We start from the raw sequence: 22,910 nt of genomic DNA, 5'->3' as shown, positions 1-22,910 counted from the left end.
AATGTACAACAAAACAAATGAGGAACGAATGGGAGGAAACTGGAGTCAACGTCTGTGACCGAACTGTAAGAAACCGCCTAAAGGAAATGGGATTTACATACAGAAAAGCTAAATGAAAGGCATCATTAACACCTAAACAGAAAAAAAACAAGGTTACAATGGGCTAAGGAAAAGCAATTGTGGACTGTGGATGACTGGATGAAAGTCATATTCAGTGATGAATCTCGAATCTGCATTGGGCAAGGTGATGATGCTGGAATTTTTGTTTGGTGCCTTTCCAGTGAGATTTATAAAGATAACTGCCTGAAGAGAACATGTAAATTTCCACAGTCATTGATGATATGGGGCTGCATGTCAGGTAAAGGCACTGGGGAGATGGCTGTCATTACATCATCAATAAATGCACAAGTTTATGTTGATATTTTGGACAATTGAAAGGATGTTTGGGGATGATGAAATCGTTTTTCAAGATGATAATGCATCTTGCCATAGAGCAAAAACTGCAAAAACATTCCTTGCAAAAAGACACATAGGGTCAATGTCATGGCATAGGGTCAATGTCAATGGGCAGATCTGATTTGATGCAGGTGTTAATTTGGGGGATGAAAATTTACAGGGTGATTCCATACTTTTTTCCTCAGAATTGAGTGATTCCATATTTTTTTCCTCTGCTTGGTCTAAAAAAGTAACCGTTACTAACTGCCACAATCTTTTTTTTCTTGATTTCTTATAGTGTTTCTTAAAGCCAGAAAGTTGCCATTTGAAATGACTTTAGTTTTGTGTCATGTCTGTGATCTGCTTTTTTTCTACAAAATTAAACAACTGAATGAACATCCTCCGAGGCCGGTGATTCCATAATTTTTGCCAGGGGTTGTACAAGTCTGCTGTGTCAGTTGTCAGTAACATTAGAGGCCGTTAAAACATTTATACTTAGTTTGCCAAAATACGTCAGTGGAGCAGCTAAAGTTCATCTTTAGTACATGCATTTCTCTGAGTTGTGTGTAATTCTGATTCGCCATTTTCCACAGAACACAGTATGAACTTCAAACCTTAAGCGCGTGCTTCCTCCTATATACAGTTTACAAAAATCCCACAGGGCAAATTTGCCATGCAATCCCCCCCCAAAAAAATAATAACACAGCAGTAAAATTAGGTGTCATTTTGTCACCCATAACAGAAACAAAAAAACTTTATAATAACTAGATTTTAACACAAAGTAAAGTTTGTCAATTTTAGGAAAACTTGAACAGGACTACACCTTTAAACACTAATGCAGCACCTTTATTTGATGTGCTCAGTCAATGCCCCGACGTAAAGTGCCATGCCACTAATTTTAAAGCCATGTGATGTCAGTTCTTGCAACGTAAGTTGCAAACAGCAGCTAAAATGAGCCATTTGTAAGGGACTAGTTTTAGTTCCTGCTAAGTTGTGAGTCTTGTTCCCCTGCACTTCCCAAGTGTCTTGCTGTGTAAATATGCATTTCCTCCTCATCCTTGCATTTCTTTATAAAATACTAACTCTTGTTTCACATGCTTTGGCACTCTAGCGTTTTCCCAGCATGCACTGTGCTATTGCCTGTGTCTCAGAGAAAGTCGCTGATGGTGGCGCCTCCGTTTTTGCGCACGGTGGAATCACAGCGTGGTCTGGACCCAGGAAATGGCTCTGCCTGCTAAATGCAGAGGCTGTATTGATGTGCTTGGTAGCCTTTGCAAATCCATTTTCTGGATTGTTTGTTAGGGTGTCAGTGCTGCATGATACCTGGAGAGCATGTTTCAGCCTCACTGAAGACAGGACTGTATTTGTAAACTCTAACCAAACTCTTACACGTGCTGTGGCCTCTTTTTTTTTTTTTTTTATGTAAAGCCACAGCGTTTACACTGTCACCTGCTACAGACTGAGAAACAGGAACTGTCACTCAGATGGAGTGCAGCGTGAGCTGTTACAGGGGCCACAAGCCTCCTGTCAGTCCAGCTGTTGATATGATCAGTCTTTTTAGTCTTTCTTTCTTTAATTTCACAGGAATTTTTAAAGGGCTGCTGTTTGGATTCGTATAAAAATGTTTTTCTCTTTTAACATTGTCTTCTTCCCTCCCCTATAATATTGTGTGCAATCATTCCCACACTCTCACACTTTAACACCTCTCTGCCTCTCTCTCTCGTCTCATTCTCTGTTGTTCTGTGTCTGTGTAGAGGTTGGTTTGTTAATGTGGTCAGCACAAATTTAGCTTGTTCTGGCAAAGCAACTGCTATTTCTTGGAGACAGATACTTATTTATTGAGTGTGCCACATTAATTATTTTCATTGTGCTCCCAGAATAATTAGGTGTTATTCGCACTACACCTGCACTATTCTTACTTCTGAGACTAAAGGTAGAAAGCTAATTAATTGGTGAACACACTGCCCACTCTCACACACACCTGCCCACGTACAGACTGCTGGAAGTATCACCGAATACAAGAAAATACTCACTTGCCTTTGTCGATGTCTGAGATGTTGCTTTACTTGTATCTTTTCTGTAGTGTTAAAGGTAGAATGTGTAGGATTTAATGTCATCTAGTGGTGATGGTGCAGGTTGCAGTATGCCGTTATCGCCTACAATTTTGTTTACGTCCACATTTTTACTTCTTTGGGATTTATGCTCCATTGCCTTCTTGTGTGATAAGCAGTCTACAAAAAATGAGGGTTTTCAAACTTGTTAGCCTGCAGTAGCAGCCAGTGGACAATGTAATGGTGAAGCAATCACTGATTCCTCTTTCTTTTTTTTTTCGGTCTTCTGGTGACACTGCAAAATGCAAATGAGGGAGTAACCTCCATGAGTGGGCCTGAAGGGCTCATTGTAAGCTCATGAAATCACATCGGTTCATTGTTGCAGGTAATATGCGCTAAAGAACAGATGGCTGTGAATGCTTTATATAGCACACCCCAAATTCTACTCAGTGTAGCTTTGAAGCATGCTTGAATTGAGATTACCCAAATACAACGCTTCATAGGTATTTGGACAAGTTTTTATTTATTTCTATTTTTAAATAATAAATACAGGAAAGCAAATAATATACATCTGACCTTGAAGTGCAGAATGTCAGCTTCATTTTAAGGATATTGCCAGTTGTTCACAGGTTTACAAACACTCGTGGATATGAATGCCATGGAAATATTGGGCTTTCAATGATTTCTTTCAGCAGTTCTTTGTGTGGTGTTGAATAATTCTGCAACATACACCTTTAATTGGGGTGGGGGTGGGGGGGGCTCTCCAGGAAGCTGGTACACAAGTTTTAATTTATTTGTAGTCTTCTGAAGTCAAAATTCCATACAAAATTGTGGTTTGCTTTTGTAATACGTGTCAGTTTATTATCCATCTGCTCTTAGTTTTGAATGTTGTGGGGAGCATCATATGTGAGATTTTGGCCATGTGGCACATTTCTCTGCACACGATCCAGAATGCAGGTGCGGCAATGGAGCCCAGCCACCAGAGGCCATGGGGATGCCCATGAGTCACCTGGTTGCAACATGTAGTCCTGTGACTCAAAGCAGTTCCTTGGTATGGTGGATGTGGCCGCACCAGGCCATTCTCACAGACCTGACCTGGATGAATGTGACTAGATCAGTGTTTCCTCAACCCTGGGGACCACCTAAACTACACATTTTCCATCTGTCCCTGCTTTGCCACAAGCTGATTAGCTCATTCAATTGTTCTCATCCTAGCAGACACCTGACTGAGCTATTCGGGTTTTGGTTCGGTGTTAAAATGTGTAGGGTAAGTGGTCCCAAAGGATGAGTGTTGAGAATAGCTAGACTAGATAATGTAGTTCTCCAAGTACTTCACAGTGCTGCTGTGTCTTATCAGTAAATACAAGACAACCAGTTGCAAAGACGGGCGTGTATGCACATGTCATAACACCACCTCCATCCATACTTTACAAATGAAATGGTATTCTTCACATCACAAGCAGTTTCTTCTCTTCTTCATATTCCCAGTATTGATGTTCTCAGTGTTCACCTGTGTGTACTTTCATTACAGCTCCACCATGTAGCACTGACTGGTGATGCAAATGGAAAGTATTGCATTATGCACAGGTTCTCCAAAGGCTGTAATTCCTAAATAGTTCATATGAATTAAAGATGAAATTCTCCACGGCAACCACATATGGACTGCTTCACTTTAATTCCATTGTGGCCATGTTTAGAGGCAAAATTGTACAAATCATAATTTATGAACTTGACTGTAAATATCCTTAAATTAAAGCTGCCAGTCTGCACTATTTATATTTAGTATTATTGCTTGCATTTAACTCACGTAGTCATTGTTCTATAACTACAAAAACTAAATCTTGGTCAAATATGTATGGGCATAATTGTTTTGCAGTACATGCTTTGTTGCCACCTTTCCATCAAAGCTCGAGTCCACTGTGTTTCAAAATGACACTCAGCCAGCCAAAGCAAATCAGCCTGCTGTTCTGACGGTATACTGTGGCGCCATCACGTCACTAATGGGAGGAGGAGCTGAAGTAGTTGTGACTGGTTCTCCATGTTCTCCATGTCTCCAACATGTTCTGGGTTGTAGGAGATACAATATTGTTGTGGGCATCATTCAGAAAATCTCTGCATCAGACCTGAGCTGACTTTACCCCCGGGCAGGTCATTGTGATTTCCTTTCTCCTAAACCTTTGGTCTTTTTTATTGTATATGTGAAGTGACAGTAACCCCAAAGCTACTATATCACACAGAGTGCCACAAGCGGCATAAAGGTGCTGATCTATTTTTAATGCATTTATCTCACCCCCACTTGGTCCCTCACCTTCCAGTGTCCATCTTTTACTCTGGGCAGATCTCTCACCCTCTTTTTAAATTAGTGTGTGTCCCCACTGGTGCAAAGCTCCAGTACTGTGAGTTCTGTCGAGACACACCTGTACAAAGCCTGAAAGGCCTCTTGGGAACAGGCATATCTCATGCTCACATGTGCCACACACATGAATGCACAGACAAAAGCAGTGGGAGCAGATTTCCTCTGTGTGCAGCTTAAGCTTTTCATCTTCAGTGTCAGGATTCAGCCCAGTCATAAATTCATTTCTCTGTTGTGGCGCCCAGAGAGCCTGTGTTGAAGGATGGACCATGGGCACTTGACTCATGTAACAGTATCTTAGAAAAGTCACTGCGTCTTTTCTGTGGCAGTTTGCAATTTACAGTTTACAGGGTTTCTGTATGTGTTTGCAGAGGTCACAAGTCAAATCATTAACAAAGCACTGCCACTAAATAGTGGCATTAAAGCAGCTTCCATAGTGGCTCCATTACATTGCCTCACCACAGGAACAAGTTGTTTTGGTGTAATTATCAACATAAAGGATTAATAGAAAAAGGGAGTTGTAGAACAGATGGATAGTATAGTACTATGACAAGTTTGCATTGTCCAAATGCCAATTGTGAAGAAGAAGAAAAATGTTTTGTTTTATTTTGTTGAAATAATAAAAAAAACTGTCTGTCATTCAATCAGCATATCCATGATGTAATTAAGCCAATTGTTTAGGCAATGAAGTGTAGCTAATTATTTAGCGTCTATCCACTCTGATCTGCTTATTCCATCAGGAAAGTGCTGGAGCATATCCAAGCATGCACACGGTCACAGATTGCCTGTCCATTATAGGGCTGTTTGTTGATTATGCAGAAAAAAAAAAAAGGTTGTGTTGAATATTTGAAAGTCAGCCATGATTGTACAGACTTCATCCATTTTTGGGAATGGTCAGCAGCCCATGTTCCCTGCTGAGGCTTGTGCAGCAAAAATGTAGATGAGTGGGTGGGTTAGTTCAGCCTAGCCAGCTTGTGTAGACACACAACTCAAAAATGAAGGATGTTGTCATTTTGAAACCTAGTTAAAAAGAACTAATGATGATTAAATGATTAGTTCATGGTACATTAAATCAATCCCAAATGCAACTTTGTTTTGTCTATGTAAAATACCATAGACATGTCTGCCATCTGCGGTGCTGGATGATTAAAAAAAAAAATTACATACAGCTGTAATACTTGGATATGTCTTCCACCTGTTGAAATACTGAGCACTGTGTGCTGATTGGTGTGCTTTGCCCTTCGCATCAGCATGGGCCAATATGTTAAGATAGCACCTATGGGAAGATCCATAATGCCCGCTACTTGAGCAAATATGGAATGAAATTTACAAACAGGATAGTAAAACAAGAATTAAAGATTGCCCTGGGATTCTTTCCAAATGCTTCATTGGTGATCGCTAAATCGAAACACTACTCTGAAATATTTTATACTGCTATCTGTTGAACATTGGCACCTGCTGGACAGTTCAGGAATATTTATCCATGTAAAATTATGAATTTCATATTTAAAGACTACAGTCAGTGCCGAGTCTGCATGTACACGGTCACATTCGGTGGTTGTTTAGAAAATGCTATTAATAAGGAAGTGTAATTCTTAGGTATTTTTGACTTCATGATTTAAAAAAAATGTACATTAATACAGTCTACATTTTTTAAATTAATTGTTTACGGTGTCCTTTGCTATGGTGTGCTTATGAAGTATTCTGAATGCACCCATTTGAAGTGAACAGAAAAAGATTTGGCCCTTCTGCATGGATGCCATTGGCTCTGAGTGATTTTATGTGAGTCTCATTTCCACTCTTCAAGCTTGAGGTACTTGAGATTCGGCCAGAGCTGCTATCAAACTGCGTTGTTGCCCAGTGCAATGAGAGATTAGCTCTGACCAAGCTCTTAACCCCGTGTGTCTACATGATGACAGTATATTTAACTTTCCTGCCGCCAGCCTAGTTCCATTAGCATGTCTGTCAGCAGTGTTTTTGCCTCGGTTCACAGGGCAGTAATGGCTGCTTGGCTCATCTTCTCTGGACACAGCTAGTGGATTTGGCCATATCGTACCTGACACACAGACACATACGCATACATGAACAGGCCCAAGGTAGAGATTTTAAAAAGAAATCATGCGCTCTAACAGGGAGAGAAGCTGATCATCAGAAACACACTAACTGAAGTTGCGTTAGAGCTTAATTAGCTTGAGTGCTGTAGCAGTTAGGCTTATAGTCATTTGAAGATCGCTGCTTTGGTGTAAAAATCTATGATGAGTTTTAAATGCCACCTCCAGTGTAGTTGGATCTTTTTAATGACTGCAGTATTTTGTTTTATGGGACAAGTGGGACAAGGTTGATGATGTAAATCGTATAAAACTGATGAGACACAAAGCCCATATCTGACAGTGTCCTGCTATTTACACCTCAGCATAGACCATTATGTTAATATTTATCAGAAATCTAGCCTATAATCTGCATGGCTTCTTGCTACATTGTACAATAACGTGACTGGACGGTTAAGTCTTAAATCAGCACGACGACGATGGAGAAGATTATTATTATTACAACATAATTGCTTGCTCATTCCTATTGGTTGAAGAGCCAACAGGAAACTGGCTGTGCAACAACCCCACAGTTTATAGGCACACAATCACATCCCCACAGTTGTGTGCACCCCTCTCCCCCTTTGCATTTTATTGAAGCAGAGCGAATGTTTTGTTGTACATTTGTTGTGAACGTGTTTTGTGAGCTTAGCAATGAAGCCTGTGTATGACTACAGTGCGCAGTCTTACAACAGAGACCCGTGCACCATTAAGGAAGACTCTTAGCTACATTGTAGAGCAGGTACCTCAATGAATAAGGAGGTTTACTGCCAGTATGTAGACCCGGGCTTGTATGCCGCTCATGCTCCCTATCTGTGTCTTTGGACCAGATACTTGATCAATGTTGTCTCAGTCCACCCAGCTGTAAATGGTTACCGGCCTTGACTGGCGAAGTAACCTGCATCGGATTGGTACTGATCCAGTGGGAATTGTAGACTCTCATCTGTTTGATGCTACAGAATGTGAAGAGCACAAAGCCCCGGCACAAACAGGCATCTGGGGCCTATATAAGACTTACATCTTAGCTACACTATATTGGTGTGTTTATTTGCATATTCATATTTTCAGACTTCAGTTTTACCAGCTGTATCTGCTGTTTTGTTTCAATATTTGGATATTGGATGTGGATTGTTTTCCTTGAGTGTAGTTTGAGCTATTCTGTGGGGGTGTTTTTGTCCTTGACTTTGGACGATGTAAAGAGTGAATTATTCTGCTAATGTGCTCTGAGCCTCTGATCATTATAATGAGGCACAGTGAATTTATGCCTGTGTGGGTGTCTGTGGATGGGAGTAGCTGTGTGTTTTTGCTCACCCCAGGCCCTGAGGGTTTTTCTCAGTATGCCACTGTCACTGTGAAGCTCAAGGGCCAATTCCAACCTCTCTTTTATTTCTCCCTTCTTCCTTCCCCTGCTTTGTATCTCTCTGGTACTCTGTCACACATGAACACACGTGAAAACCTTCACACATCAGCTTTTAGGGTCTTGTTTTGCCCTCACTATCTAGCTCTCACCTCCTACCAGAGTGTTGCCCCAAAAGTAATCTTTCTATCGCTATGCATCTTCCTTCCCATACACTGTAAATATAGTACATACATGCACACACACATGAAAAGCATTTTACACTTGAAGATCTTTTTGTTTGTTTTTTGTATTAATGATGTGCAGGCTATCACTTTACCAAGGAGTAAGTTCATTTAGAAAAAATATAGAATAATTTTAGATTATTATTACCGTTTTGTTCCCAATATAAGATGGTGGATATTTTTTTCTTGAAAATGCATAAGTAAAAAAAAAAATTGGGGTGTCTTATATTCAGGGACTAGAGCTGAGTTCACTAATGAATTGATGGACTGCGGTGAGAGTCTGGACCCAAACTGTCTTTCCGGACCTCGACATATAATTAGTAAATTTTTGAGCAATATTACATTGTGACTAAGCATTTTTATTTTAACTGACACCAGTGCTGCTCTGGAAACTCACAGACGAGTGCCATTTTTTTGTAAATGATCACATTTAATGCTACTTGTCATTTATCCATCGATTGATAGCGTGAGTGGCGGCTCCTCACAAATTTCTCAGGAGGGGCAATTTTTCCGATAACGATTAAAGCCTTTTTCACACCAGGCTTGCATACAGTTGCATTGTGCAACACATCTAGTACACAGGAATGACTGCATAGTTGCGTGCAGGAAGATATATATATATATATATATAGAGAGAGAGAGAGAGAGAGAGAGAGAGAGAGAGAGAGAGAGAGAGAGAGAGATAGAGAGAGAGAGAGAGAGAGAAAAAAAACCTTGCGCGCAGGGGGATAAGCTTGGCTCCATGACGCTACAGCCTGCCTGGACATGCAGATGGATTTGATACATTGGAAATGTCAGAATACATTATTTCCAGGAGTTAATGGACTTTATTTAATGTGCTACAATCGTGAGAGACCTTAAGAAGGTGAAAGCACCACTGAGCTGCAGCCGGCAATCGCGCACGCGATCTGTCCATGAGGACTGGACGTGAACATGTCCTCTGAATGTGGAAGCTTGGTCCGCCTCTTCTTCTTTCATGGTTTTGAAGCTTCACTGCCAGCAAAGTCCAGCGGGATGGATAAATTCTATCAATGCCAGTATGTACTGATTAAAAAAATCCTAAAAGGATTTTTCGCCCTGGCGTAAGGTTGTGTACAGTTTTGGAGGCTGGGTGTACAGCAGCACAGTGTTGTGTAGACTTGCATACAGTGTTGTGTAGAATTGCTTAAAAACTGCATGCTTTCTGTGTCCAGTGCTCTACGCTGAAAAAGTTAAATATGCTTAGTTTTTTGCATCTGTCTCATGTACCTTTCAGCATACTGCTGTGTAGTTGATCAAAAACTCGGCATAGAGCTGCATAGCTCAGCATAGTTGGTACGCCGCATTACGCAACTCTACCGTGGCTCGGTGTGAAAGGGGCTTAAGGCAACCCATTCAGTAAATACAGTAAGCAAGACAATTGTATCAATTTGTTGTTAGCTGTTTAACTCATACAGCAATACCTCCACTAGATGGCAGCATACAACAGAAAGATTTCCACTCCTGCTACATAAATTACAGGTGGAAAGCTATAGGTACCTTGACACTTAATTGATCCCCGCACTGGCACGCAATCTGGCGTACCAGAGAGTCAACTCATTGTAAATTGTGCGTGAGCTGTGGGCACCTGCATGCAAGTGCGCAAAGAAAATTATAAAATGTTCAAAATCTTTGGCACACATACATTTTTTGAGCTAGACGTGAACATTGCGCGGTTTATTCAGAAACACTGTGTGTCATTACGAGTCAATACGTCTCATTGCCGCAGCGCATCTGAGCGATTATGACGAAATGTTACACCCGTAATAAGAAGTAAGAACTCATAAGAAGGAATGAAAATGCAACTATTTTACCAAGCTATTACAATATAAATATTATAAATAATTACCTTTGAGGCGATTCCAAATGTGTTCTCCACCTCATGAAATACACGAGAAAAACTCCAGCTGCCAATAATTTCTCTGTGATTGTGGGAGCGATGAGAGATGGTTTCGTCAGCCAAGTTCTGAGAGCAAATGGGTCATCCGCTATGAAATAATTATTTTATATAACATGGTGTCCAGCTGCACAAAGCATGGTATTCAGCAGGACAGAGCGCTGTAAACAAGCATTGCCATGACGAATTGTGCAGTAGTGCGGGAATTAAATTCGTGCAAGCGTCAAGGAGGCTTAAGGAAGAAAGTTGCATTCAGGAACATTCACAAGCAAAATGTTAATCAAAATGAAGTGGCCCCACAATAGATTAACAAACTTATTCACACTGTGGGCAGCTGGGGATTAAGAAGCCTGCCCAAGGGCCTTTAGTGATTTTCAGATGGAAAAGAGCTATATAGATTTGTGTGTGTTTCATATGATGATGATGTTTAATATGATGATCTGGCTTAATTCTGTTACATATGTCACAGACGTGTTAAACAAGCTGTGACAAATTCATCTTAAATCAGGAGAACACCCGTGAAAAACACTCATAGAATTGTGGGTCTTTGGAGATGTTATGTAAAAGGTGATTTTGCATAATATGACCTCTTTAATTATCTTATTGGCTCCAAGACCATTTAATTTTTAAATCTGTCATTTGAATATAGAAATCTGGATGAAAAGCATCATGAATCAAACATTTTTAAACTGTTTTAAGCCTGTTGGAGCTCCGTGAAGTTGTTAAATAACAATCGTTAAAGCCAAACGGGTTGGTAAATGAACAAACTCCCACGTTTGGGATAAAACAATGACAGTTATTGAAGCAAGTTAACTTTGGTATGAAAGTATTTAACGTGTGCTTTACGTCCATGTCTCGTTCAGCAGGAGGAAACATTAACAAGGCTGTTTAAACAACATAAAGTAAACCATGTGCTGATCGCATGATCTTTTTTTTTGTTGCTGCTATTTTAAAACATGAAATATTTCTGATCTAGTGGTGTTTAAACCGTGCAAAAAAGTGTCCAAAGGCAGAGACATTTAACCCTGTTATTGCTGTCAAAAACACTTTATCTACAGGCCAGTTCTAAACAAAACGGAGCAAAGTAGGATCATTCGTGAGTTAAAAAAATGAATGGGTTGTAGCTGCTGTAACTATTTCATGTAAATTAATGTATTATTTTGTCAGCCATAATAACATAAAATAAGCAGAGGTGGTGTCCATTTCTCCATGTAATGTGGAGTTGCGTCAGGAAGGGCATCCGGCATAAAACAAGGGAGAAGGTGAACGGACTTACAATAACATAATAAAATAATATAAATAATGATGATAATAACAAATGGTTTGCATGGCGGTAACACACTCACTGGTAGAAATGTCCAGCAGAGTGAAAAACCTTGCCCATCTGTAAATCCACTTACTAAACTCCTAAGAAGCTCGGAGCCTCAGACTCCGAGCTTCTTAGGAGTTTTGAACGCAGCATTGATGGATGCCACAGCTCACGCTTTTCATGGTTGCGCATGAAGTAAACGCATAATGTGCTGTGCACACCCAGAACCCACAGAGGCTCCTTTTTATTAAAAATATTGGTTTTACATTGGAGTCTGAAAGAGATGTGTGGCGCGATTTTCACCCTGACTGAAATAGTGTCAGAATGGGCTGGACCAAGGTATTCAGAGGCCGATCACACAGTCTGGAAGACTGATGACAACTGTAACAGGGGTAGACTCGAACAGTAAGAAAATCCCTCCTTTTCCCGTTTGGCAGTGGCCCAAATCACCCTTATGAACAAGCCGCCCCTTTATGTGTGTATATATATATATATATATATATATATATATATATATATATATATACTTAAGCTTATGTGATAAGTGCAGCAGAATCATCAAACAACTGTCAAGCAGCTGTGAATGGTGAGACAGAGTGTAATGGCATAAGATGAATGAGCCCAAAAGGGAAATCTTAAAGCTTAGTTTATCATGTAGCTAAAAGCATCAGTGATTAACTGGGCAGTGTGCCAGTATGTGGTTGAAAAAAAGAAATGAGCTTCCCATACAATGTCCTTTAATAACTACTATTTCCAAATAAAAACATATTTTTTTATTTAAAAAAAATGCTTTTAAGAAATTATTTTTCTATAATTTTTTTGGAAAAGGGTGGGTGGGGGTTGGATTCATTATATAATCATTCATTTTATATTCAGAACAATACGGTAAAAGCAGAAGTCACCACAATAGTGTTTCAAATGTCAATTGGAAGTTCAGTCGTTTGCAACAAGATTTCCTGTCCTTTATAACCATCATTATTAGACATGTTTCTATTTGCTGTGCTTACACTGCTCCAGTGGCTTTACATATATAAATGGCCACTTGGAAATATAATGCTGTCATACATTGAAGTGAAATAATATTCTGGTAACACCTATGTCAGTATCCTCAGGCTGTACATTGTTAAAATCAGTCTTTGCTTGATACTTTCTAGCTTTGGCAAAAGTTCATCCTTATAAATCACAATTGTCAAGTGCGTAATTGTCTTTGTCTTTTGAGAAGGATGTCTTCTGTGTGCTCTGTGTGAAACTGTTAATGCAAATGTGTGCCTTTGTTGTTCAAGGCCCTGCTAAAAACAGCAGAGGCCCCACTGTTTTCTAACAGTTGTTTCTGCTCCTTTCTGCCCTGAAATGGACCTCTTGCAGACAGAGGTAACTCCACGTGGGCTCAGAGTGGCCCAGTCCCCTCCCTCAGCATGCTTTGTCCATCTGTCCACTCTGGTGGGATGTCCTGAAAATGGGACACATTGTGATCTGTCATTTCCTATTAATGTGTTCAGTGCATGTAATTAAATCGCACTTTCATGTAGTGCTGTAGATATACACATGCTAACAAAGATGTCAGTTACCTGTGTTTTCTGTTTGTGAAATTGAGCGATTAAGTCACTTTGCTTTAAGGATTAATACATTTGAGTTGTGTTACAGATATGGTTAATGAATAGTCTGTGTTTGTGCTGCAGTCTCACTTGATGTTTTCTCTCTCTGTCGATTTCACACTGTGAGTACAACCACTGGTGGATGATGGCCTACATGAGTCAAATCCTTCATCATTGCTGCTCTCACTTGCCTGAATGGCTTCATGTGTATGCAGCACTTGCATGACTGTAACTGTTGTGGATTGTCTACATGTACTCAAACCTTTGTCCCGCGGTTACATTTAATATGTGTTGAATTACAATATGTGCACAATTTTAGCACAGCCAGTTTCTGACTATTTCTTAGGCATTCACGTATTATTTGCACACACCCAAAGTCACACCTGGAGCAGCTGAAAAGCGATTGTACTGAGTCATGTAAAAATGTTTTAGCATAACTCTGTGTCTTTGTTTTTTGTTTTGTTTTGTTTTTTTGCCCTGGCCTTGATGAGCAGAAGATAGCCCAGGAGAGAGAAAAGTTTGCAGATGAGGACAGCATATTTTATACACTGGGAGAATGTGGCCTTATCTCCTTTTCTGACTACATCTTCCTCACCACTGTGCTGTCCAGTAAGTAAATAACAAACTTATTGTAAGACTTGGTCAGTTCTCAGACAAATATGCCAAAACTCTGCCAATCTGGAACTAGAGAATGACTTTATATATGTGAATCTCACAATAAATAAAATATGTTTGGGCTGTGGAATGTTGATCAGACATAACATTTCAATATGGGGTTAAAATTGTCTCAATATTTGTAAATGCACGCAGGGTGATCTACAAATAATCATTGATTTGCAAATGTGTTCAGATATTCACAAATGCAAATTTCATATTTGTAACTTGTAAATTGGTCTTTGCAAATAATGTTGTATTTGCAAATATAAAACTTAATTTGTAAAAAAAAAAAAAAAATTACATTTGTAAAACTGGAAATTGTATTTGTGAATTGAGTTTCAGCATTTGTGGATCACCAATTACACGCATTCATCGCTTTTCTCTGCGACACAATTTTGAGACATTCTTTTCGCAAAATCCACACAGATCCACAAACAAATGCCTACTGATTCACAAATACACACTCACGCACACTGGATATCCCCTAGATGGCAGTGTGGTTCCATTCATTGATGTGGCAAGCTGAAACTATATGCTCCTGGATGACTCTTTAATCATGATCGTTACTGAGTTTTTAAAATGCTTATCGCAAAGCGTTCTTTTTTTTACGACATCATGCAAGTTTTATAAGTCCGCAGACACTGATCTGTGTGTCACGGATACAAATCAGTTTCCTCGGATCCGCAGAGTTTTGAGGAGAATAAATGCCACTGAAAGCCTGGCTGTTGCGACAGTTGTTGTAAAGCGGGACTGATTGGTTGCTGCGGTGACACTGTGTGGTTCCTGTGCGAAGCTTAGCTAAATGTAGCATGTGGACATCGCAAACTTTTAGAACTTTCAAGTTTTTAAAAGAAGAATTTTGCAGCATGTCTGTGTCACGGAGCACGCACAGGCGCAATGCTGTTTAATACGCTTATTTGAACCACTGCGTTAAAGAGTACAACACTAACACCCCCGCCCCCCTCCCCATGATGAAATCCGCGGACACATAATTTTAAAAAATAATTGACCTTGCAGACAATATCACCACATACATACCCATCCATCAGACGCCTCCATTACGGTAATGTGAAATGATTTATTCTGAAATGTCGATCTTCTCTCATCCCGGAGCATATAGTTTCAGCTTGCTACATCAATGAATGGAACCACACTGCCATCTAGTGGATATCCAGTGTGTGTGAGTGTGTATTTGTGAAAGCAATGAATGCGTGTAATTGGTGATCCACAAATACTGAAACTCAATTCACATACAATTTCCAGTTTTACAAATGTAATTTTTTTTTTCAAATTAACTTTTATATTTGCAAATACAACATTATTTGCAAAGACCAATTTACAAGTTACAAATATGAAATTTGCATTTGATATCTGAACACATTTGCAAATCAGTGATTATTTGTAGATGACCCTGCGTGCATTTACAAATATTAATGAGACAATTTTAACCCCATATTTCAAAAGATCAGTGTTACACACCATAAAGTCTGTTATTTGGCAAATGAGTGATCAGCTCAGAAATGGAACTGGGGTTTGAATGTGAGAGTGATTCAGTGTCTGAAGTCAGTTTCTGTTAGCTCTGACTGACTAACATTCTGTCCAGGGTGTACCCCACATGACTAGTGTATATACCCCTTGACCTCTAACAAAATGAGTAGAAGAGAATGGAAATAATCAGTTAATTTTGTAAAAGTCATCAGGTTAATTAGCATTGCAAATAATAATCATTAGTGACAGCTGGAGGTGTGAATTTCTCCCTTTATAATATGATCTGAGGGCTATGACACAATACTTTATATAATGAAATAATTCTGCTTGGTGCTGTATGATGCCGTCCAGTACAATTATTTGTTTGATGTTGACATTCATTTTCTATGATAAATCAGAGTAAGCCAAAAGTAGCCATACTTACCTTCAAATACATATTTCATGAAAAATTGGACTTTCTTCTGGGTTTTTTGTGACTCTGTTTTATAGGGTTGAGTATTGAAAACCATTTCCTGTTTAAGAATCATTAAGATCCACCGATATCAATAGCCTTTTTGCTTAATGATTCCCTTATCGGGCCTTCAGTTGACATTACGCTGGAGTGGCCATTATTTTTGAGGGTGTTTACCGGGAAAATGATCATTTCTGTACGTTGGTTGCGGACCCGTTGCAGAGCGGGTCTGCGTGAAGCTTGAACCAACGAAGCAGTGCTTCGACTCGCTGCTTCATTGGCTCTCTGCTTCGCTTTTTTTTTTTTCTTTTTTTTCAGAAGCGGCAGGCCCGCAGTTTCTTCATTAACAGCTCTCAAAGTCCTTTAAAGATGTCAATCATGAGTCACTTTTGTGTGGATTAAAGTCAATAATTGGGACTCTTGTCTTGTTGCAAGCAAGAAACCAGAATTGTCCTTCCGTTCCTGTTTTATGGGACTAAGTGCACAGCTCCTAATGCTAAAGTTGGATAGAGTTCGGTCAGAATGAATAACTTCAAAGCAAATCGCCATTTTAAATCAAATGACACCTCTTTCCAAATGTTGTACAGGAAACAAACTACAACCGACCAAAACCGGCTTTTTTTTCTTCCAAAATGAGATGTCCTCCATTCTTTATGAATTACATCCTGACTTGCAGCGCAGCTGACTTCAGGAGCTCAGCTCAGAGGCTATGGAGTTACATTTGTGCCATTAATATCTGAAAGGAAATGCTTTTGACAAAAACTACAGATTTATTTCTATTTCTGTCCAGAGATCTAGGATTCAGTGACCAATTTCATATTTATTTACTTTGACTCAATAACATGTTCTTGACCTAGAAAACATGTAAAGCCTATGTTTAGTACACAGAAAATTCACAAGAGGTATTGATAAGGGGATTGATAAGCGGAATCAATAATGGCATCGATATCGAGAAAATCTTATCTATACCCATCTCTAGTGTTTTAGCACTTTGGCGCTGCTTCCATTACAATATGAATATTCTAAATAATTGCTTTTGAGACAAGATTCCAAACGCATTCTCCACCACATGACGGACACGAGACAACCTGTAGCTGCAGATAATTTTTCTGTGATTCTGGGAGTGATGAGAGAATGGTTTCATCAGCCATGTTCTGAGAGAAAATGTTTCATCAGCTACGAAATGATATGGCAGCGTCTTTATTTTATATAGAGTGGTGTCAAGTGGGACAGTGCGGAACGAATTGGCACGACGAATTGCACAGCAATGTGGGGATCAAATTTGTGCAAGTGTCAGGGTGCCTTGTTTTCCAAGTGTATCTGAGACAAAACAAACAGAGGAACTGTCCAATGTAATAGTGTTTGCTAGTTTGGATGGTGTGGATGGGCATTTTCCAGCGCTGTAAGAGGTAATAATGTGTGCCTCACAGGCTGTCAGCCTTGAAACTGTGGTGCCAGTTTGCCATTGCTGGATTGGCATCAGTGATTACAAGCACAAGATTTTGTACTTAAATCTCCTTTCTGAATGTGTCAGTGTGGTAATGAAAATGTAGCTCTTAACCCTCCAATAACGAGCTGACTTTATCCTCAGCATTGCTTATTTATTATAAGTTGTTCAAGTGGAGAAAGTCTCTAGGGACATTTTCAAGGACAACTAATTGTTAAGCAGACTGAGCCTTGTGGTTTGCTTAATTCCAGTTAACACAGCTGCACATAAGCTACAAAGGGCATTGCTAATGTAGGTACATACACAATAGGCATGTGAATCTCATCACTGACAACGATTCGATTCGCATCTCAATACACTACCAGCGCTACGATACATATAGCGATACATGACGATACGATGTGATATGATGCGATTCACCCCTGTTCCCAATTCGATGTGATTTGATATATATTTCATTGCAATTCAATTCCTCACAATACAGTGTGATTTGGTGTGATACGATGTGATTCAATATGAGGCAAAGAAATTATACCAAAAATTCAAATAGAAAATAAGAAGCTACAATTCAGTATGGTACTATGGTATTATTTTTCTTCTGATTTTACTAGAGGCAGAGGATTTGTTTTACTCCTTATAAGTAGCAAATTTACCAGATTCAACATTAAGGAACAGGAATCGGTTCCCTCATATTTGGAACCTGTTTGATCACACAGTCACAACTTAAACAGTACAGTCAACAATTTCCTACTTTTAAACTCTGATAAGACTGGTTCTTGGTCCAGTGAGACATCGGTATCAATTTGACCAGCTAACACAGCCTAGGCTCATGTGTCATACATCACACTGACAAAGTGAGGAACATTGGGGTGATTTTTGATCCTACGTTGTCTTTTGACCACCACATTAGAAATATTTTGAGGACTGCTTTCTTCCACCTGTGAAATATAGCGAAGATTTGTCCCATCCTGTCTATGGCTGATGCTGAGACCCTGATTCATGCGTTTGTCTCTTCTGTATTGGACTACTGCAATGTTCTGTTTTCTGGTTTACTGCAGTCCAGCATTACGGGTCTCCAATTGGTTCAAAATGCTGCTGCCAGACTTTTGATAGAAAGCTGAACGTTTGACCACATTACACCCATTTTGGCCTCCCTTCACTGGCTTCCTGTCCCTGTGAGATCAGATTTTAAGGTTCTGTTACTAACCTATAAAATTATTCACGGACTGGCATCTTCCTGCTTAACTGACCTACTTAAACCCTACGTACTGGCCCAGGCTCTGCGTTCTCAGGGTGCAGGACTACTTTGTGCTCCTAGGGTGAATAAAAAGTCTGCGAGTCACAGAGCTTTCTCTTATCATGCCCCTGTTCTGTGGAATGATCTCCCTGCATCAATAAAACAGTCAGATTCTGTAGAGACTTTCAAATCCAGACTTAAGACACACTTATTTTCCCTTTCATATGGCTAGCATACTGGCATAGTATGTTAGCATGCTTTTTACCTTTTTAATTTCATTTTATTAGGAAACGGAGCGGGCCGCAGCCTCAACTTCATCTAAATTCTGGGTCTTTTAGTGAAGCTTAGGGCTAGTGGCCGGCGATCACCTTAGTACAACCCCTGGCAAAAATTATGGAATCACCGGCCTCGGAGGATGTTCATTCAGTTGTTTAATTTTGTAGAAAAAAGCAGATCACAGACATGACACAAAACTAAAGTCATTTCAAATGGCAACTATCTGGCTTTAAGAAACACTATAAGAAATCAGGAAAAAAAATTGTGGCAGTCAGTAACGGTTACTTTTTTAGACCAAGCAGAGGGAAAAAAATATGGACTCACTCAATTCTGAGGAATAAATTATAGAATCACCCTGTAAATTTTCATCCCCAAAACTAACACCTGCATGAAATCAGATCTGCTCATTAGTCTGCATCTAAAAAGGAATGATCACACCTTGGAGATCTGTTGCACCAAGTGGACTGACATGAATCATGGCTCCAACACGAGAGATGTCAGTTGAAACAAAGGAGAGGATTATCAAACTCTTAAAAGAGGGTAAATCATCACGCAATGTTGCAAAAGATGTTGGTTGTTCACAGTCAGTTGTGTCTAAACTCTGGACCAAATACAAACAACATGGGAAGGTTGTTAAAGGCAAACATACTGGTAGACCAAGGAAGACATCAAAGCGTCAAGACAGAAAACTTAAAGCAGTATGTCTCAAAAATCGAAAATGCACAACAAAACAAATGAGGAACGAATGGGAGGAAACTGGAGTCAACGTCTGTGACCGAACTGTAAGAAACCGCCTAAAGGAAATGGGATTTACATACAGAAAAGCTAAACGAAAGCCATCATTAACACTTAAACAGAAAAAAACAAGGTTACAATGGGCTAAGGAAAAGCAATCGTGGACTGTGGATGACTGGATGAAAGTCATATTCAGTGATGAATCTCAAATCTGCATTGGGCAAGGTGATGATGCTGGAACTTTTGTTTGGTGCAGTTCTAATGAGATTTATAAAGATGACTGCCTGAAGAGAACATGTAAATTTCCACAGTCATTGATGATATGGGGCTGCATGTCAGGTAAAGGCACTGGGGAGATGGCTGTCATTACATCATCAATAAATGCACAAGTTTACGTTGATATTTTGGACACTTTTCTTATCCCATCAATTGGAAGGATGTTTGAGGATGATGAAATCATTTTTCAAGATGATAATGCATCTTGCCATAGAGCAAAAACTATGAAAACATTCCTTGCAAAAAGACACATAGGGTCAATGTCATGGCCTGCAAATAGTCTGGATCTTAATCCAATTGAAAATCTTTGGTGAAAGTTGAAGAAAATGGTCCATGACAAGGCTCCAACCTGCAAAGCTGATCTAGCAACAGCAATCAGAGAAAGTTGGAGCCAGATTGATGAAGAGTACTGTTTGTCACTCATTAAGTCCATGCCTCAGAGACTGCAAGCTGTTATAAAAGCCAGAGGTGGTGCAACAAAATACTAGTGATGTGTTGGAGCGTTCTTTTATTTTTCATGATTCCATAATTTTTTCCTCAGAATTGAGTGATTCCATATTTTTTTTCCCTCTGCTTGGTCTAAAAAAGTAACCGTTACTGACTGCCACAGTTTTTTTTTTTCCTGATTTCTTATAGTGTTTCTTAAAGCCAGAAAGTTGCCATTTGAAATGACTTTAGTTTTGTGTCATGTCTGTGATCTGCTTTTTTCTACAAAATTAAACAACTGAATGAACATCCTCCGAGGCCAGTGATTCCATAATTTTTGCCAGGGGTTGTATTTCTTCTGTTTTTCTTGATGTTTAATGCTAACAAATTATACTGTATTTGTCTTTCTGATGCCTGATTCTGTTTTTTCTCTCTGTTTGACATGTGGCTCCATCCAGAGATGCTAGTGGTGCAAGCCTCCTGTTATGTGCACCAGCATGGACTCCCCAAATTTCCCAAATAATCATATTGTCAATTGTGTTGTTAGGATGGCCCAATCAGAGGGTCACCACTTTGACTCTGGTCTGCTTGAGGTTTCTTCCTCAAATCATCAGAGGGAGTTTTTTTCCTTACCACTGTTGCCTGTGTGCTTGGTCTGGGGGTTGTTAAGATTAGACCTTACTTGTGCTTGAGGCAACTTTGTTGTGATTTGGTGCTATATAAATGAAATAAATTGAAATTAAACAGTAAAACAACATCACTCTCAATGAGTGACTTGACAGAGTACTGCCTTGGCAAAAGTAATTTGAGATACTTACTACTGTAGGGGAACCACTATACATACACTATGAAATAGCATACTGCACTGATTAACACTTAAAACACAATTGATAATTTTATTATTTATTGGTGACCAAAAATTTTCACCTAATGTTAGAAAAAGAAATTAACAGCATAATAACTTTTTAAACTGAAAATGGGATAGTTTTTACTTTAACCATTTTTAATGCTGTTTTGAAACAATTCAGACTGAATCTTTTATAATTTTTTTTTAAACATTGTTTTGGAACAACAATTCACATATAATCTTTCAAAATGTGAATCAATATGTGTTTTGGGTCCATTTTGCGACATGTTTTCATAATGTGCTCTGCTGATTCAGATTGTTTGTGTTCTATGTTGCCCAGCTCCACAGAGAAACTTTGAAATTGCGTTCAAGATGTTTGATCTAAACGGTGATGGAGAGGTGGACCTGGAGGAGTTTGAGCAGGTAAAACTGTCATTGGAAGTATAAGTTACATTGTCACACACCTGTGATTATACACACAGAAACAGAAGGGGTCTGCAGGCCTGGTTAGGAAATTACAGTGCCATCATTTATATATCATAACATATACAATTACTGTACTGGACTCACGCGTTGTAGTTCCAGGGTGTTACACACAAAATTCTGCCCTTTTGTCAGAATGGTCATAAAAAAAAAAAAACCTGATTTATTCACAAATACCTCACCTGTTTGTGTACATAAATACCTCACCTGTTTGTGTACATTTTGTTCCTGTACAAATGTTTTTCTCTCCTTTTCTTTATTAAATGTGTTCCTTGTCAGCTGATGTCTGGCGAGTCCATCAGAAAGTTGTGTGCATGCTCAAAACTTTGAGTGGACATCAGGCAGAGATCTTTCCCGATGATTGCGTATTTGTCAGCCATTTATGCAGCAATTGAGCTGCATGGGTAGCAATCACCAAGCCCACTGCTGAGCCAGTGAAGCTGAAACTTGACATAAATCTTCCATTCTATAAGGACATGAAAGTTTGTTTGAGGCATTCCAATCCGATGACAAACATGGCTGCCATAGTGGTCATATGGAAATGCCACCTGCAGTTTTTACAGATATGTACAAGGGTAGCTAGAAGGTAGCTCCAAAACATATCAGATTTTTATTAATTTATTTATTTTTACCTTGATACGACCTTTGGAGTTTTGCCATGCCCACTTTTCTAGCTGAAACTATGATGCCTTGTGTCATCCAGGTGAGCTACAGTGCCCATGGCACTATTTTTATGCTTTTTACGATGTGTTGGGGTCAGGAAATTATTTAATTCTGGGTGGGAATTTAATCAACTTTAGTAAACAGTAATTTCATTTTGGTTAGATATTTAACCAACTTTGGTTAAAAAAGTGGATGGGTTGATGCTCGAGGAGGGATGGTCCAATGCGCGGATACGGTAAGTATAGCCTACATGATGGGCCCCATTTACACCCGACATTTCAATATTGTTTTTTTTTTTTTATGTTTCCAGTGAACATACTGACATCAGACAGTTTGTGCATTGTTGTGCGTTTGTTGTGTGTTTGTTTCGTATAACTCACATCATACCTCTCTCTCTTTTTTCTGCTTCCCCTCCCCTTTCGGAACATAGCATTATTTTTAGTGACATGATTAGTTTCAATTAAGGCATTCTCACAGTATTACAATCTCATAATTTTGCATTCACAAAATATACTGTGCGTCCTCCACCAATCCCATTTTAGTGAGAAAATGCGTATACATGGAAGGGAGTTGGCATATAACAAAACATGTGAGACGA

At 39.3% G+C, this 22,910-nt stretch overlaps 1 protein-coding gene and 1 long non-coding RNA gene across 6 annotated transcripts in view; one reads left to right on the top strand and one right to left on the bottom strand.

Moving 5' to 3' along the window:
• The window catches only part of micu1 (mitochondrial calcium uptake 1), a 100,923-nt gene that overhangs the window by 39,134 nt on the left and 38,879 nt on the right, over positions 1-22,910 (top strand). For 3 of the 5 annotated variants that reach the window (XM_034185656.1, XM_034185659.1, XM_034185657.1), the window contains 3 exons: positions 13,097-13,102; positions 13,821-13,935; positions 21,507-21,589. In XM_034185656.1, the coding sequence (XP_034041547.1) occupies positions 13,097-13,102; positions 13,821-13,935; positions 21,507-21,589 (204 nt within the window). The remainder of the gene's footprint in view (positions 1-13,096; positions 13,103-13,820; positions 13,936-21,506; positions 21,590-22,910) is intronic. The other 2 variants (XM_034185660.1, XM_034185658.1) reach the window with 1 other exon arrangement.
• On the bottom strand, positions 1,439-22,711 carry LOC117523968. Its single transcript, XR_004564657.1, has 3 exons — positions 22,700-22,711; positions 8,303-8,424; positions 1,439-1,448 (listed from the first exon to the last, which is right to left on the bottom strand). It is a non-coding gene; the product is annotated as an uncharacterized LOC117523968 (long non-coding RNA).

Source organism: Thalassophryne amazonica, chromosome 13 (genome assembly GCF_902500255.1).
Source record: "Thalassophryne amazonica chromosome 13, fThaAma1.1, whole genome shotgun sequence".
NCBI lineage: Eukaryota > Metazoa > Chordata > Actinopteri > Batrachoidiformes > Batrachoididae > Thalassophryne > Thalassophryne amazonica.
The sequence above is the reverse complement of the archived record's forward strand: the minus strand, read 5'-3'. Positions and strand labels throughout refer to the sequence as shown.